The following is an 18,997-nucleotide window of genomic DNA, read 5'->3' on the forward strand; positions in this document are numbered from 1 at the left end:
CCCTGAGCTCCTTGTCAAGTTGTAGGCCAAGACAAACCCTTGAGACTTAAAATATTGCTAAATAATCAGTGGAGGCCGGGCGTGGTGTCTCACGCTTGTAATCCCAGCACTTTGGGAAGCCAAGGTGGACAGATCACTTGAGGTCAGGAGTTCGAGACTAGCCTGGCCAATATGGAGAAATGCCGTCTCTATTAAAAATACAAAAATTAGCTGGCATGGTGGTGCTTACCTGTAATCCCAGCTACTCGGGAGGCTGAGGCAAGGGAATCGTTTGAACCCAGGAGGCGGAGGTTACAGTTGGCTGAGATTGTACCACTGTACTCCAGCCTGGGGGACAGGGCAAGGCTCCATCTCAAAAATAAAATAAAATGATTACTTAAAGAAAATCAGTGGAGATGAGTCCAAACATACTGCATATTAATTATCGACATAATTTTAAATGAGTCCATGTCCTACCATCTTCAGCTTCTAAGAAAACTGGAGATATGAGGGGAGAGGGATAGATTTGTGACTGTGAGAAACATAATCAAATATGTGAATTCAGATACATGATGCAGCGTTTTCTCTGGTAACCAAGATATCAAAGCAAGTCTTTCCCATCCTTGGCAGTCCCTTAGTGTTACGATTTTCCAACAACCTGAGTCTATTGATTGGCTCTCTCTGCCTCCATTTTTCCTCCTGTTATGGCCTCTTCCTTCACTGCTTCATAGTGTTTGGGGAGAAGCTAGAAAGGTTTAGTTACTCTGGTAGGCAGAGTGAGCTCTCCCCAAAACGTTCATGCTCTAATCCCTTGCAAATATGCTACATGATCATGTTACATGCTATGTTACATGATCACGTAACATGTTAATCCGTTGCAAATATGTTATGTCACATGATAAAGGGGATTTTGTGAATGTAATGAGGTTACAGACTTGAAAATAAGGGATTATCCTAGTGGGCCCATTCTAATCGTTCTAATCATATGAGCCCTTTAAAACAGAGGACTTTCTCTAGCTGGAGGCGGAAGCAGGGAGATGTGGTGACAGAAATTTGAGTTGTAAGAAGGACCCAACCCTCTGTTGCTGGAGAGGACCACTGGAAAGCATGAGAAGGAATGCAGGCAGCCTTTAGGAGCAAAGATGGGCCCTTGGCTGACAGTCAGCAAGGAAACAAAACAGAGACCTCAGGGCCTACAACCGCAAGAAACTGAATTTGACCAGCAACCTAAATGAGCCTGGAAGCAGACTCTTTCTAGAGCCTTGAGTAAGGAACACAGATCTGCTGATCCTTGTCAGTTTTGGCCTTGTGAGATCTTATGCAGGGGACTCATTTCAGCCGTTTGGACTTCTGACCTTCATAATTGAAATAATAAATGGGGTTATTTAAAAGCCACTAAATTTGTGGTAATTTGTTACGTCGGTAATAGAAAATCAATGTGATTACTTTCAAATAAAATGATGAACAAGGAAAGATACGTTTATTTCTTGATTGTGTGTACCCTCTGGCACACTACCAATGACTCTAGGATTATTTAAGTGTGAAAGGCAGAAACAGATCACATGAAGTACAGTGGATTATGATCACTATTTTTTGTTTGTTTGTTTGTGGTCCCAGATAATTGGACTACATTAATGGTTGGCGAAATTAAACAATGCTTACTGAGCCAGCTGCAAATGCTCCACTGTAACTTAACTGGATACTTGCTGCTGGGAACTATTCTATTATTTTTCTCCCTGTTAGAGTCCCTTTGATTGACTCTTTCAAAATGTGTATTTTCTACTGAAGGCCAAACTTCCCATTCCTTTGCAAAACTCATATAATACCCTGCTCCCATTTTTTAAAGCAAATCAAGATGTTTGGATATGAATCCTCATCTTCTCTGCCTTAGCTTATACTCTTGACTATCTAAATGAAGTTCTCCCATGACTTTGTACACTCAGTTATTGCTTCTGTCTCTAGTACCTTCTACTTTTATCTTTTACTCCCATCTCTTCTGCCTGAAAAAGCTTGCCTGTATCTTGGGGAAAAAAAAATACTTCACTTAACTTGCTGTCACTTCTAGTTATGCTCTTTCCCCAGCTAAATGCCAAGAGGACTTTCGTGCTGACTACCACATCCTCAGCATTTAGAATAGTGCCTGGCAACAAGTGGGTGCCTAGTCAATATTCGTTGAAAGAATTAAATCCATTTTCTTCTATTTTTCTGTAGCCAGACATTTTAAATTTTTTCTCTGTACTTTAATGGATGCAGTAACAAGTTTTTAAGGTGACATGTCTTGAAACATATCAGTGTATATAGTTTTCATTCTTTGATGACCACACAGAATGGATGTACCGTAATTTAGCCATTTCCTTATTGAAGATATTGCTTTGATTTTTTTCCACCATACTATAATTTGCTTTGAAAAAACCTCCAGAGTTATAAAATAGTAAAGGAAGTGTTACGAAAATAAATGAAAGGACAAAGATAGATAATACAGAATGCATAAGATGAGGGATCAGTTTGAAAGTTCCAGTATCTGACTCATTTGAGTTCAAGAAAAAGCAAAGCAAACAGATGATTATTAATAATGAATACAAGAAAATTTCCCAGCGCTTAAGTGCCACAAATTTCTAGATTGAAAGGGCTTTCTAAATGCACAGCAAAACTAATGATAGAAAAAACAAACAAGGAAATGTCACAACACCGAGGAAAAAGAAAAGATCCTAAAAGCTTAGGGAAGGAGATGATGAGGGAGTGGAGAAAAGAATGAAAATAGGATCCCTTTAAAGCTGTATGAAACAGAATGGCATTGAAATCAGTGGCAACATTGGATGCTAGAGGAACTTACAGCAATGCTTTCAAGAGCTGAGAGAATTGCTAAATCAAGTGTAAATGTGGAGGAAAGACCTTTTCAGGCATGCAGGGACTAAGTTGCCACCCGTGTGCCTTTTCTTATATTACTTTCTTAAGGTATTGGGGATGTACTTCAGCAAAACTGTGGAGTGAACAAAGAAAGGAGGAGGCATTAGAATTCAAGAAACAATGGCTGTAACCCAGAAAAGCAGTAAAGGAAAACACCAAAGGTGACAGCTGTGCCAGCAGATCTAGAGGACAGTCAGCCTAGATTGTAGTGAGAAGAAGGAGGGTTTGGAGAGGGAAGCCTTCTGAGAAAATAAAGGGGTGGGGGTGAGTTCTGTGGCACAACAATTAAAGAAAATTGAAGTTAAAGTGAAGAAAACCATTGAAGAAGGAAAGATTAAAACTCTAGGGAAAACAAAAAGGTCTTTGAGGAAGCAAATGTATTCATAATATAGTACTTAGTAGATAGCCTTACAGTCACAACAATATAGCACTGATTGTTTTGTTCAATTAAAAATAGGGATGTATCTATATTAGAAGAGTAGAGGGAGGAGATATTGAGGGTAATTCCAGAGCTACATCCTAATCTACAGTAGCATGAGTAAATTGATAATGTCTAAAATGGATAAGCCACAAAGTTATAAGATAAGCACAATATTTAGAGAAATGCAGTTAACTATCCAGTAGCAACAACTGAGTTGCAATTAGTTACCTTTAGGGATGAAGACTAGCTGTGGGAGTCTTATCCAGACAGTAAAGAGACTGTTTTTCATTACAGTCATTACTATTTGATTTTCTAAATACAGGCAAGAATTACTTGGATAACAAATGATCAAATTTTAAAAACTAAGTAATATATGTTCTTTGTAAAACATTCAGACCTCATAAAAGAGACATGAATGAGTGGAAAATCACCATAATCCCATCATTCAGAAATAACTGCTGGTTATTTTATTATTATTTTTTTTTGAGACATTGTCTCACTCTGTCTTCAGGCTAGAGTGCAGTGGCACAATCTCGGCTCACTGCAACCTCTGCCTCCTGGGTTCAAGCGATTCTTCTGCCTCAGCCTCCTGAGTAGCTGGGACTACAGGTGCGCGCCACCACACCCATCTAATTTTTGTATTTTTAGTAGAGACAGGGTTTCACCATGTTGGCCAGAATGGTTTCAATCTCCTGACCTTGTGATCTGCCCGCCTTGGCCTCCCAAAGCTGGGATTACAGGCGTGAGCCACTGCAGCTGGCCCCTGGTTATTTTTATATATGTATAGTCTTCAAAACTTGTGTATTCTGAAATATTTAATATTTTGAAACATTTTTATAATAATGACTATTGTACATTGCTGTGTTGGACCACACATATTTCACTAAAAATATATCATGGCTTTCCTCCCATGTTTATTAGTCTAGACCTCCATCAACTCTTTCTTATTCTTTAGAGACAGGGGTCTCATACTGTTGCCCAGGCTGTAGTACAGTGGTGCCATCATAGCTCACTGCAACCTCAAGCTCCTGGGCTCAAGCAGTCCTCCCACCTCAGCCTCCTAAAGCACAGAGATTACAGGCATGAGCCACCACAGCTGGCCTACATCAACATTTTAAGTGATTGAATAGTACTGTGTTTTACAGATGTGCATGCTAGAATTTATCCAACTAGGATACTTCTAATTCTTTTACATTTTAAAGCGCATATCTTTAGGAAATATCATTGAAGAGGCTGGCCCAGACTGGTTTTGACAGTAATTACTTTCCACCTAGAATGAGAATTCTGACCTTCAGGTTATTCTTTCACTCTTGCCTTAATCAGTCAGATAATCTCCCAGAAGTCTGGATGTTAAGATTTAGATATGCTGCAGTCTCCGTTAAAGGAAATGTGAGCTAGGTAAGCAGCCCTGGGACCCCAGAGAAAGAGAGATTGAGAGAGACTGAAGTTGACATTGAAACTAACTTGGTGCCTAGTGGCTTTGGAAAGCCAATTCATGCAGTGATACTTATGTCTTTTATATGCCAGACACTATGATGGGGACACAGTGGTGGAAGGAACAAGGCAGACAAGTCTCTTGCCTGCTTGGAGCTATTATTCTAATGGAGAAGATACACCAAAAAATATGAATGTGGCCGGGCGTGGTGGCTCACACTTGTAATCCCAGCACTTTGGGAGTCCAAGGTGGGTGGATCACAAGGTCAGGAGGTCAAGACCAGCCTGGCCAAGATGGCGAAACCCTGTCTCTACAGAAAATACAAAAATTAGCTGGGCACCGTAGCAGATGCCTATAATCTCAGCTAGTTGGGAGGCTGAGTCAGGGGAATTGCTTGAACCTGGGCAGCAGAGGTTGCAGTGAGCCAAGATCGTACCACTGTACTCCAGCCTGGGCGATACAGTGAGACTCCGTCTCAAAAATAATAATAATAATAATTTAAAAAAAGAATAAAGAATGTGGTAAGAACTGTTAAATAAGTAGGGTAAGTGATAGGGTCATAACCCTGAGGAGAATGAGATCAGGAAAGGCCTTTCCAAGGAGACCTTTTTCCTAAGATCTGAAGAGTAAGGTTGAGTTAGACAAGATGAAAGCTGGAGAAAGAGTATTGCTATAGGGATTCGAGGGGTGATGAATCTTCATGACACTGGCAACAGTAAATGAGAAGGTGCTGGGATGGGAAAGAGCTTGATATGTTTACGGAACAGAAAGGAGTTTGGAGTGACTGTCATAAAAGAAGCTGGGGGCAGTCAGTTTGAAATGAGTGTGAGGATGTGGGGTTAGAACTAAGCATTTGAGGAGTTTGAACTTTAAATTTTGTGAAAAACCCTTTGGAAAGTTTCAGCAGAGAAGTGTCATGATTTGATTTTTTAAATGCCTCTTATAAATGATGACTGTATTTCCTGACCTGGGGCTCTGTTAAGATATCTTGTATTCTTGTGTTGAAGTCTCCTTTAAAATACAGACAAACAAACAAACAAAAAAGCTGATTTGAGTAGATCTCAGTTACAGTTAATTGCATCCAAAAGACTTGGTTAAAACAACATCCTTGTAGCGATTTGTGTCTGCAGCCCTGGCCCTTTTTAAAGGACAAATTTCTGGAAATTGAATTTTAAAGAACATTTCAAAGAGTTTAAAACTTTTGTCAGAAAGTGTTTATTTATCCTCAGGGGAAACAAAAATGGCAGTTATTTTTAAAATTTTCCTGTATTATAGGTAAAATAATCTCATATTAATTATGTCTTTGATTATTTATGTGGTTTTTGGCCATTTCTTTTTTTAAAAGTTCCTTTTTGTAACTTTGTTCCTCTTTCTGTTAGAAAATTTGACTTTTTCTTATAAGGAATCTTGTTAAGAGTAAACTTTCTTTCATATTTATTTCATTATTCTCTTAGTCTTGCTCATGTTACTTTTTGACATTCAGAAGGTTTAAGAAAATAACATTGTGATAAAATTCACATACCATAAAGTGCACCCTTTCAAAATGTACAATTCAGTGACTTTTTTGTATATTCAGAAAGTTGTTTATTGGTCACTTAACTCCAGAATGTTTAATTACTCTATGTTCATTAGCAATCACTCCCCATTTTTTAGTTTTTCCTCCTTCAATCCCCTGGCAATTACTAATGTACTTTCTCTGTGGATTTGTCTATCCTAGACATTATATATAAATAGAGTTATAAAATATGTGGCCTGTTGTAAAATATGTGGCTAATTTCACTTAGCATATTTTCAAGGTTCATCCATGTTGTAGCATGTGTCAGTACAGTATATATATGTGTGTGTATATATATGTGTGTGTATATATGTGTATATATAGTGTGTATAGATATTTGTGTATATATATTTTGTTTGTTTTGTCAGTGTGTTTTGTTTTGTTTTGTCAGTTGATGGATATTTGGGTTGTTTGTTTTGTCAGTTGATGGATATTTGGGTTGTTTCTACTTTTGTGGCATTATTGTGAATGGCACAATGCCGTGAACATTCTTGTGCATAGAAAAGGTTTTGACTTGTATTTGGCCAGATCACCATTGTTCTTTTCCTTCGTAAAGATTACCATCTTTCTTGGCATGTTGGAAGAGTTTTCTCTGCCAAGGGACTATGTAAATATTCACCTGTCTTTCAAAATTTATTTTTATGCTGGCCAGGTGCAGTGGCTCACGCCTGTAATCTCAGCACTTTGGGAGGCTGAGGCGGGTGGACCACTTGAGGCCAGGAGTTCAAGACCAGCCTGGCCAACATGGTGAAACCACTATCTCTACTAAAAATGTAAAAATCAGCTGGGCACGGTGGCACATGCCTGTAATCCCAGCTACTCAGGAGGTTGAGGCATTGCTTGAACCTGGGAGGTAAAGGATGTAGTAAGCTAAGATCGGGCCACTGCACTCCAGCCTGGGTGACAGAGCGAGATTCTCTCAAAAAATAAATACAAAAATTACTTTTATGGTTATTAAATTTCAGTCTTTAATTCATAGAAAAGTTCATTTTTGGTTTAAGATGTGGAGAAAGGATATATTTGTTCCTAAAGGAATCACTATAGTTACTTTAGATAATTTTTTTATTATTATACTTTAAGTTCTAGGGTACATGTGCACAACATGCAGGTTTGTTACATAGATATACATGTGCCATGTTGGTTTGTTACACCTATCAACTCGTCATTTACATTAGGCATGTCTCCTAATGCTATCCCTCCCCCAACCCTTCCCACACCCCGACATGCCCCAGTGTGTGATGTTCCCTGCCCTGTGTCCGTGTGTTCTCATTGTTCAACTCCCACTTAGGAGTCAGAAGATATGGTGTTTGGTTTTCTGTCCTTGTGATAGTTTGCTGAGAATGATGGTTTCCAGCTTCATCCATGTCCCTGCAAAGGACATGAACTCATCCTTTTTTATGGCTGCATAGTATTCCATGGTGGAATTTTCTTAATTCAGTCTGTCATTGATGGACATTTGGGTTGGTTCCAAGTCTTTGCTATTGTGAATAGTGCTGCAATAAACATACATGCGCATGTGTCTTTATAGTAGAATGATTTATAATCTTTTGGGTATATACCCAGTAATGGGATCGCTGAGTCAAATGGTATTTCTGGTTCTAGATCCTTGAGGAATCGCCACACTGTCTTCCACAATGGTTGAACTACTTTACACTCCCACCAACAGTGTAAAAGCATTCCTATTTCTCCACATCCTCTCCAGCATCTGTTGTTTCCTGACTTTTTAATGATTGCCACTCTAACTGGCATAAGATGGTATCTTATTGTGGTTTTGATTTGCATTTCTCTGATGACCAGTGATGATGAGTATTTTTTCATGTGTCTGTTGGCTGTATAAATGTCTTCTTTTGAGAAGTGTCTGTTCATATCTTTGCCCACTTTTTGATGTTTTTTTTTTTTTTTCTTGTACATTTGTTTAAGTTCTTTGTAGATTCTGGATATTAGCCCTTTGTCAGATGGGCAGATTGCAAAAATTTTCTCCCATTCTGTAGGTTGCCTATTCACTCTGATGGTAGTTTATTTTGCTGTGCAAAAGCTCTTTAGTTTAATTAGATCCCGTTTGTCAATTTGGGCTTTTATTGTAATTGACTTTGGTGTTTTAGTGATGAAGTCCTTGCCCGTGCCTGTGTCGTGAATGGTATTGCCTAGGTTTTCTTCTAGGGTTTTTATGATTTTAAGTCTTAACGTTTTAAGTCTTTAATCCATCTTAAGTTAATTTTTAACTGGTGATTTCATTACATTAGACAGTTTTACTTCTGGCTGCCAGCCAGCTTATTGACTTTTTCTTAGGGGTAATTGTTTTCAGTTGATCCTCTGTTTTCACAAGGAACAGGCAGAGGTCACCAACAATAATAAAGTAGGGAAAAATGCCCTGAAGAAAAAGGTTATTAGTATGCCATAGGAGCTCAAAACCTCCTTTTGCTTGGCAATTCAGGGAAGGCCCTCTAAAGGAAGTATTGTTTAAATGGAAGCCTAAAGGCTGCAACGAGAGTTAGCCAGACAGGTGGGAGGAAGAGCTTCCAAACAGAGAGGACCAGCATGTGTGATGGTCTGGCGGCACAATGTGCACCAGAACCTGGAGCACAGATGAGTGGCCAGAAAGACAAACAGGGCACTTGAGACCATGTTAAGGATTTACACCCAATCATGAGTCTAGTAGTCAGCAACTGGAGGCTTTTGAGCAGAGTTAAGATACATTTTTAAATAATTACTCTAGCTGCTTTGTGAAAAATGCATTAAAGAGTGGGAAAGGAGTCCAGTTAGGAAGCAGTTGTAGTAGTGTAGCAACTTACTGATCTTGGACTAGGCTATCATTGATAGCATCCTTCTCTTCAGCCCTTTAGTCTTTAAGGAGTAAAATTAAAATTAAATTTGTATTGGATTGAAAAAGTACGTATTGCAAAACATGGGATTTTCTGTTTCAGATTGGCCACTAGAAGACTATATTTTATTACTGCATGGCTTCTAACTTTATAAAAAGCATATGTTGACGTATTTGTCAGGTTTCCTATGTTATTCGAGATGAAGTAGAGAAGTACAACCGAAATGGAGTCAATGCCCTGCAGCTGGATCCAGCACTAAATAGACTTTTCACAGCCGGTCGAGACTCTATCATAAGAATATGGAGTGTCAATCAGCACAAGGTAATGCAGGGATTAAAATCTGTACCCAGCAAATTTTGTGCAAATGGCTTTCACTGTGTAATATGACACCTCTTTCACAGTTTCAGATTTAATCTCTCTGATTACTGAGTTATTAGGTACACTCTATAAATACATCGCAACCAGAATTCTGTAAGTCTCTGAGAAAAACCATACCTAGGAAAGTTTCAGAAGTGTTTTAGCTAAGACAAGGACTCCCTAAACTAAGTTTTCCTTAAGAGTTATTTGCCACAAAGGAACAAAGTGATTTGGCTAGTAGGGGGATTACTTTCAACAATTAATTTTTCTGCTTTAAATATGTTCCCCAAAAACCTCCTGGTAACCTTACTAAAAAAAGATTGAACATTCTTTTACATTTGTAATTAATCTTTAAAATATTTTATTTTCCTCATTTAAAAGTAATTAGGGTCCTCACAAACCCCACAGGGCCTAATTAGATAATATAAGGTTAGGCTGGGCACAGTGGCTCACTATAATCCCAACAATTTGGGAGGCCGAGGTGAAAGGATTCCTTGAGTCCAGGAGTTCGAGACCAGCCTGGGCAATGTGACAATACCCCATCTCTGCCAAAAAAAATTAAAAATTAGCTGGGCATGGTGGCACACACCTGTAGTTCCAGCTGCTCGGGAAGCTGAGGTGGGAGGATCACTTGATTGAGTATGGGAGGTTGAGGCTGCAGTGAGCCACAATCACACCACTGCATTCCAGCTTAGGCAACAGACCTTGTCCCAAATAAATAAAGATAATATAAAATTGGTGTTAAAACTATGAAGACAACTTGCTGCCCTTCAAAAGTTTCCCTTTCTTAAGCAGGGAACAGGATTTAAATATATATAAAGATAAATCCCCAGGCAAATGGGAAGGAGCCCTTTTAGTATTTTGTTAGAATGCTTATATTGTGAATGACATAGAAAAAAAGAAAGAGGGAAGAAAAGAAGAGCGTTTATTGATCTTCTAAGTATGTGTCGGACGCTCTTTGCATTTTCATATCCAAAGTGATTTTAATTTTCAATGTCCCTCAAGGTATCTTTAGGATCCATTTTATTTATTTATTTTTTTGAGACGGAGTCTTGTCTGTCACCCAGGCTGGAGTGCAGTGGCGCAATCTTGGCTCACTGCAACCTCTGCTTTCTGGGTTCAAGCAATTTTCCTGCCTCAGCCTCCCGAGTAGCTGAAACTACAGGCACATGCTACCACGTCTGGCTACTTTTTATAATTTTAGTAGAAACAGGGTTTCACCATGTTGGTCAGGCTGGTCTCGAACTCCTAGACTCAGGTGATCCACCTGCCTCTGTCTCCCAAGGTGCTGGGATTGCGGGTGTGAGCCACTGCGCCCAGCCAGATCCATTTTCATAGATGGGAAAATGGGCTCAGAGAAACCCATGGTTAAGTGGCTAGTAAGTAACAGAGAATTAGCACCCAACCCAACTTGAAAACCCTAGTGCTAGACCTTGTATTTTTAAAAGTTTGTGTCTTTTTAGCAAGTTTTACAAATCTGATATTCAGTTCAGAAAAAGAACCACTACTTTATGCACCTAGAACTTCAGTCTAGCAGGCTTTGAATTCTTTAGCCAGTGGAAGCAGTGGTGGCCAAATGTCAAAAGCATGAAAAGTAAGAAAACTATGTTTGGCTTTGAAATGCTTTTTGGTACTTGTATTTGAATTGGAATGTCTCCTTTCTGAGAATTCACAGTATTTCAAACAAATTAAGAAAAACCCCCACAAGAACTAACCTGAAGAATCTGGAAATCTGCCTGTCCTGCCCCAAACATCTTTTTTCTGGTCTTCCTTTTATGACAAGATTGAATAGCATTATTTGTCAAACAGACTTGTACAGAGCTGTTCTGTTTGCCCATAAAGTGTCTCAAACTTGCCTGTTTTAGGTGTAGGATGTAACTAAATACTGTTCTTTAAAAGGCCTCTCCCGGTTATTAAGCCAGGTAAGAGAAGTAGAATCTTGAATTACCTAATTGAAATGGTGACATGGGTTGTCCTTTCTCAGCCATTGGATTTCATTTTGTCTCTGAAGGACTGTAGGTACCATGAGGAAAACATTTAATTCAGAAAGTGACCCCAACAGTAGGAAGCTGAAAGCAGAAGTGTTTATCTCCCTCTGCATCCAGACCAGGCTCCTTACCACACTCATCAGACTCATTGCTGCCTCTGCTGTCTGCTGTTGAGCCTTCACCACCACTCATTCAAATCCCCACAGCCTACAGATTCCTGCAAGCCCTGTCCTTTCTAGTGAACCCTTTTTAGAGGGTTTTATGTCACACACAGTGCTTAGTCCAGAGCTTGTTGCCTTCACTTTCACAAGGCAAAAAAAAAAAAAAGAAGTATTTATCCTGGAAACCTAAGCTTTCAGTAAGAGTAAAACTATCCTGAAACAAAACTGTTTACATCTGTTATCTGGAGGCATCACCTATTTGGTGAGATTCTACTCAGAATTCAGGTGTTAGTTTTAATGCCTAGAGCAGTGTGTCACATTAATTGAAGAATTTAACCATATCTATCATTCGTAATATATTTCTTTCTCTCATGTAAACTCTTATGATTTTTCTTTTAATTTCAGCAAGATCCATATATAGCATCTATGGAACACCATACGGATTGGGTAAACGACATTGTGCTCTGTTGTAATGGGAAAACATGTAAGTATTTCTTCGGATTATTATTGGGCTTCTGATATATTTTTCATTTTTTATATAAGCTTTTTTATTGAAATATACATACAGAAAAGTACACACAGTTTGAGATTGCAGTTCAATACAGTTTTAGAAAGTGAATACCCAAATTAAGAAACAGAATATTACTAGAAGCCTCCTTGTGCCACCCTTTGCCACCCTTTCAGTTATTCCCCCTTGCCCCAAGGTAACTGCTCTTCTGTCTTCTGAACACCAAAGGGTAGTTTTGCCTTGATTTGAACTGTATATAGACTCATGTATTCTTCTTTTAGCCTTATTAATACCTCTTTTGTTCTTGTTTTGGTGAGATCCATGCCTTGGTTTTGCAGTCTGAGCTACAGGAATTTTTCTCAGTCACATTAGTTGAGGCTTCAACTGGAAGATTAAAAATGTTTGCACTGCTTGTTTTAAAAATATATTTTTTTCTTTGAACATGTGTCTTGAGATTTTAAAAAATTGAGGCAATATACAGTAGGTTCTAGAAAGAGCTTTTAGGTATGTTTGTGTGTGTGAGAGAGAGAACAGGTTAGTTTGAAATAATGTTACATTGTTGTAAGATAAGTTTTCAAAGTTGTAAGTCATACTACTAAGGAGTTTGTTAATTCTTTGCTGCTTCTAGTGATATCTGCTTCTTCTGACACGACAGTAAAAGTATGGAATGCACATAAGGGATTTTGCATGTCAACATTAAGGACACATAAGGTAAAACAATACAGTTCTCAGTGTCTTTACTGTAATATTGGGATCTCAGTACTTTGTGTGGCTCATTTTATTACTGATCTACAGAAAGATCATAGTATGTCTGTTCTATTACAGGATTACGTAAAGGCCTTAGCATATGCCAAGGATAAAGAACTAGTAGCATCTGCTGGGTTGGACAGACAAATATTCCTTTGGGATGTGAATACTCTAACAGCACTGACTGCCTCAAATAACACTGTCACAAGTAAGGTGTTTAAAAGAAACTTCTTTGAAAGTGATCCAAGTTAACATAAATAAAGAATGGTTTATAAAACATTTTTGATAGGTTTGCATCAAGACAGTGGTTCATATTTTGAGAGTGCTTCTACCTACAGCGTTCTAGCCCCCAAGAGTATGATTCAACAACAAGGAGCTAGTTCCTCACTGCAGTCTGAAAATGGTAACTTCTCCAGGTATAACCTGGTTATTTTTTGTACATGTGCATGCCTTAGCTCCCTAGCTAAAATGTAAGTCGCTGCAGGGTAGAGAAGACTGTCTTACTACTTTGTGTCTCCCACAGCATTCCCTGGTCCAAATCCATACACTCAGCAGGTATTATTGAAGGAGGTGGTGATTATCTGACAAAGTAGGCGGTTTTCTGACTTTTTAAAGTGTTAATATATATTAACAGCTTTTGAGTTAATAGCCAATATGAAAAGTACCCAAGAGAAAGAAAGAAAAGTTTTCCAGTGCCAATTTATCCAATTTTCTGCCTTTTAGAGCAGCCCTGAGAAATCGAGCCAATTCCAGAAGAGCCAGAAGGGTAGAGTGCTTCTAGAGGCAATCCAGAGATGTTCACAGCATGGATGCTTCATCAGCTAAGAGATCTCAGACTACCAAGTCAGGCTCATACAAGTCTAGATTTGAAATTGAGCTTCATGCTTGGCCCAACCTACTAGAGTCCTCCAGGCCAAGTTTCAGAAGGGACTGTTAGGAGCACATTTTTGGTGAGGCCTGACCTGGAAAGTCTACATTGAAAACATGGGCCTGCACTCTCTGGATCCCTACATTATAGATCCATTTTATAATGACTCTGTGGAGTGTTCACATTGACATAGACAATACACTTTTACTAATATAGCATAGTATGTGCCAAGAAGGGCAAGTTGGGAGACTGGTATTTATAATCTCTTGATTGTTGTTTTGCCTTGTTTCCCAGGAAATATGTGAAGGTCTCAACATTCTGTTTCCCTTGTTCTTGATTTTTCACCTGTACATTATCTCTCATTCATCAGCTGGTCCCTGTTGGGGGCTGTCATGATACATCATTAGATTTTAAGTCTGGCTGTAAGGCCTGCCTCAAAGAGACACTAATGGGCGGGAACAAAGCAAAAAAAAGAAGCAGATTGTCACGAGGTCAGGGCCCAGGCTTAATGGATACAGATTCTACTATAAATACATCTTGCTTAGAGTTGTTTAGAGAGGATATCACACTTTTTTGTTTAATATATAATAATAAAAATAACACTAATAATGGCTAACATGTATACAGTACTTGCTACAAGTAGACATTTTTCTAAACACTACATGTATTAACTCGTTTACTCCAACTTTTTAATATGTTTGTTTGTAAAATTGGGATCATACTATATAGACAGTTTCACACGCAGTTTTTTTCACTTCAGTGATACTGAGAGCATGAACATGACATGATTTTTGCTATATATTGTCTGAATTCCTTCCTGAAAGGTTGTACCACATACTTCACATAAGTAATGTATGAGAGTTCCATTGTACTGTTTTCTTTTTAGAATCAAGTATTACCTTGTTTTTTGTCTTTGTGTATGAAACAGTATTTTTGGTTTGATTTGTGTTTGAAAAATACTGAAATTGAACTTTTTTTCGTATTTATGGCACATTTTTTGCTTTAAACATATGTCATTTAAGTGGATAGCTTTTCAGTGGCACTGCAATTTATCAGATATTTATTGAGCATTTGTGTATATTCAAATCCAGAAAATATGTAAATTTTGATAATAATACTGTTTAGAATTATCTCCATTATAGGTAGATTTCTTTTACTTAGAGTACTTATAAAGATAATATTTTCTAAATTGAATAATTAAACTTGAAGTTTTTGCTGACTGGTTACTAAATGGCTGATGATCTTGTTAACATTTAGTTCCATTTATCCTCAATAGCTTCTTCTTTAAGTGGAAACAAAGATTCCATTTATAGCCTGGCCATGAATCAACTGGGAACAATCATTGTATCAGGGTCCACTGAAAAGGTAAAGGAGGATCTTATTTCTTCTTTTTTTTTCTTTTTTTAAAATTATTTTTCACATACCTTGTCTCCTGTTATTTAAGCAGGTATTTTACGATTAGCTTCTTTATATTTATTTATTTAGAGACTGGGTCTCTGTCACCCAGGCTGAAGTGCAGTGGCATCATGATCCTGGACTTCTGAGGCTTTAGCGATCCTTCCACCTCAACCTCCTGAGTAGCTGGGACCCCAGGCACACACCATCACTCTCATCAGGCCACACCTTGCCCCATCTGGCTAATTTTTGTATATTTTTGATAGAGACAGGGTTTCGCCATGTTGCCCAGGCTGGTCTCCAATTCCTTAATGCAAGCAATTCACCTGCCTCAGCCTTCCAGAGTGCTGAGATTGCAGGCGTGAGAGCCCCTGTGCGTGGATCAGGGGGAGCTTAAAGGGTGTTTTGAACATTAGAAAATAAAGAAACAAAAATAATTTAATCTGTGTAATTATTAAATATATAGACAGTGGTTTTGCCTAGTGGGTGCTAAACAAAAGGTTTTATTTGAATAGGTAAAACTATAACTGTTGTGTGTATAGTGACAAGATAAAGAGGCTGTGCATTTTTGATGTTTGAAAGACCCAATTCCCTGAGATTGGGAGGCTTAGACAGTGTCCATTGGCAGAAGCAGTATTGCCTTCTCAGAACTTAATGGTTATCATTTGCCTTATGAGAGTTGTCTGTTATTTAAATTTGATACTGATATATTTAGTTTGTGCAATATTCTATTAAAATTCACAGGTGTTAAGGGTATGGGATCCAAGAACATGTGCAAAACTAATGAAGCTTAAAGGGCACACGGATAATGTGAAGGCATTGCTATTAAACAGAGATGGCACGCAAGTATGCAGTTTCATTTGAGTATTTACCTAATAGCCTTGTTAGAAATTTCCGCACTTTGTATACTATTGCATAGGTTGATTTGAACTGAAAGCCACACTTACTATAAATTGTGGTCTGATTAAAAAATTTTAAAATACTAAATTGCATATATAAGCTACATTTAAAAACTATTCTATTTGCATCACTTTTAAAAACAAAACAAAGAATTTCCTTAGAATAATTCTAATGCAAATGAGTATATGCATTTATGGTGCATAGAGGCTAAAATAACTAAAAGTGTTACCTGTGTAAAGCAAAAGGAAGCTTTGATATCAAATGCTTTTTGCCAATGTGTTAAGTGGAAAATTTTCTCACAGTGGGTCTGACTTTGGGGCACGTTTTGTCAGTTGACTATGTAGATATAGTTGATAAATTTAGTTTTCTAACATAATGCTCAGGGTGAACATTTCAAAGAAAAGCATTTTGGTAATGTTATACATTAGCTCTGTTGGCCACATAATTTGTGAATTATAAATCACAATTCTGTTCTGTAGCAGTGGAAAATACTATTTCATCAATGTAGATAATAAAAAACAAAAGCCATCATCTTGTAGGTATGACATACATCTACCATGTACCCTTGAATCCCTCAGCCTTTTTTTTTCAGAGTGCAGTGATAAGTGAGAGATAACTGGAATTGATTGTAATAGGGTTAGAAAAGGGCGAGTAGAAAGATGATGAGGTGAGAAACACCATCGGTTTCTTTTCCTGTAGAAGTTAAGGCAGAAATTGCTTTAGAAATTAATCAGAGAAACCGTTGCCTCCAGAAGTGAACAGAAGGTTTGGAAACTAAGGAAGGAAATCATTTTTCAGAACCAGGAAAAGAAAGATTTTATTAAAGATACCTGTGGAGGTCTTTGGAAATGTGAAGAATCTTGATGTACTGTGTGACCTTGAGGATAAAATTTCACTTTAGTCCTTAATTTGCTTATCTGCAAAGTGAGAATCATAATATATAGTTGGTGAGAGTGTGTTTGTGTGTATATACATGTGTTAATAGTAAGTATTTTCTTGACTGTAAGCCAGGGCATTTTCTAGAGCTCTCAAGTTCCTTTGTGACGTCATTTTCATGTGAGTGTAAGAAGCCCAGTGCAGTCAGCTCCTCACTGTTTTGCAGTGTAGCTGCAAGGCTGCACTTGAGATGGTTGCCCATGTGTCTTTAGTTAGCTTTGCCAGGATTGGGCTGGATCATATCATCTCCATGGTTTTCAGAAGGGGGCTATGGGCCTGGCAGACCTTCTAAAGCTCTACCTGTCTACTCCATCTCTTGTTTCCTATCTATGCAATTATGAATGTGCTTTTATAAAAGATGATTTAAGTATCACATGTACAGTTAGAAATGTACTTCATCTGAAGTCAGCTACATTTATTGTAAGCAGAGGCAATATTGTGGTTCTACTTTAAAAACTGCCTGTTAGTCTCAAGAGTGTATACTTGATAGGTATCATTCTTCATCTAGTTTCTCTTCTATCCATTTTCCTTATTGGCAACTATGGACTAAATGTAAAATTACCACCAACAACCTAGCATATTTATGTTAGTGAATTGATCAACAAACTGTGATAACTGCTTATTTGGGAAAAAGAGGTGAGGAAAAAAGAAACTCTTACTGATTAATGAATTGACCAACAAAAAACTATAATTACTTCTTTGGAAAAATGAGGTGCGGAAAAAAGAAACTTCTACTTACAGATTCTTGAATTCTTGTAATATGGAAGAGGTGGTTGTCAGTTACTGGGCCAAAGTTTATATTGCATCCTGCTAAATTGTCCTCTGAGCTTATAATATAGGGTATCTGGTGACTTTGTTAAGTCAGGAGCTGGCAGTAAGATATATATATGTTATAGGCCAATGAATCCCATGAACATCTGCCTGTTGCCTCATTCTTTTGTTGTAGAATAAGATTCTTATTTACCAAATGTATTTGAGGTTCTCCCTAAGGGAGTTCTGCCTGTAAAGAGGTCAGCATTGCAGTTGCTTTGATTGGTGCTAACATTATTGGGCAGAGCCACCTATCTTTTTATTCCTTTTACTCAGGCAATTAATTGCTTGAGGAGCTGGGGACAGCCTGCCATCTTGATTTGAGTCAGTCATGTCCTTGTATGTCACAGGGTTCTTTTGGTAATACAAGTCTGCTGATCCTAGCTTATGGGTCTGAGGGTCTCAGAGCATCAGGCCACTTATTGCCTCAACTTACCTCGTCTACTTGGCTGATCTCTGCTGGCACTTGAGATTGTGTGTTAGTGACCATCCCAGGAACACTCCTGTTGGTCAGCAGCAACTTGGCCTCAGTACACTGGTACTTCCTATCTTCATTGACAGAAACAAAGAGCACCTGATTAGGGAGGGCTACAGACTCTATTCCACTAAATCTGATTTAGCAGAATCATTGAAGGACATTCTGTCCTTGTCCCAGGAGTTACCTCATAATGAACATCTTCATGTTTACCTATGTTTATCTAGTGGAAGGATGGAGGCAGTGGAAATGTTTTGATGACTCCTCCAACTCCTACAAGATCTCAGGCACTAGAATTCCTATAAAACAGGACATTCTTTAATCATACTACCAAACACTGCGAAGAAGTTGGCCAACGTAATACTTTTTTTTTTCTATTTTTGTACTTTTTTTTTTTTTTTTTTTAAATGTAAGTTCTAGGGTACATGTTCACAACGTGCAGGTTTGTTACATATGTATACGTGTGCCATGGTGGTGTGCTGCACCCATCAACTCGTCATCTACATTAGGTATATCTCATAATGCTATCCCTCCCCACTCCCCGCATCCCCACAATAGGACCCGGTGTGTGATGATCCCCTTCCTGTGTCCAAGTGATCTCATTGTTCAGTTCTCACCTATAAGTGAGAACATGTGGTATTTGGTTTTCTGTTCTTGCGATAGTTTGCTGAGAATGATGGTTTCTAGCTGCTTCCATGTCCTAACAAAGGACACGAACTTATCCTTTTTTATG

At 38.2% G+C, this 18,997-nt stretch overlaps 1 protein-coding gene across 7 annotated transcripts in view; it reads left to right on the plus strand.

Moving 5' to 3' along the window:
• Positions 1 to 18,997, plus strand: part of WDR48 (WD repeat domain 48) — a 46,489-nt gene that overhangs the window by 3,121 nt on the left and 24,371 nt on the right. For 4 of the 7 annotated variants that reach the window (XM_065540371.2, XM_005546699.5, XM_005546700.5 and 1 more), the window contains exons 2-7: positions 9,300 to 9,440; positions 12,031 to 12,109; positions 12,762 to 12,844; positions 12,959 to 13,088; positions 15,025 to 15,113; positions 15,888 to 15,989. In XM_065540371.2, coding sequence (XP_065396443.1) covers positions 12,052 to 12,109; positions 12,762 to 12,844; positions 12,959 to 13,088; positions 15,025 to 15,113; positions 15,888 to 15,989 — 462 coding nt within the window. In that variant the 5' untranslated portion in view covers positions 9,300 to 9,440; positions 12,031 to 12,051. Of the gene's footprint in view, positions 1 to 9,299; positions 9,441 to 12,030; positions 12,110 to 12,761; positions 12,845 to 12,958; positions 13,089 to 13,169; positions 13,284 to 15,024; positions 15,114 to 15,887; positions 15,990 to 18,997 lie in introns of all 7 variants that reach the window. The other 3 variants (XM_015445681.4, XM_015445682.4, XM_045386455.3) reach the window with 1 other exon arrangement.

The sequence above is a fragment of the Macaca fascicularis genome, chromosome 2, assembly GCF_037993035.2.
Source record: "Macaca fascicularis isolate 582-1 chromosome 2, T2T-MFA8v1.1".
Lineage (NCBI taxonomy): Eukaryota > Metazoa > Chordata > Mammalia > Primates > Cercopithecidae > Macaca > Macaca fascicularis.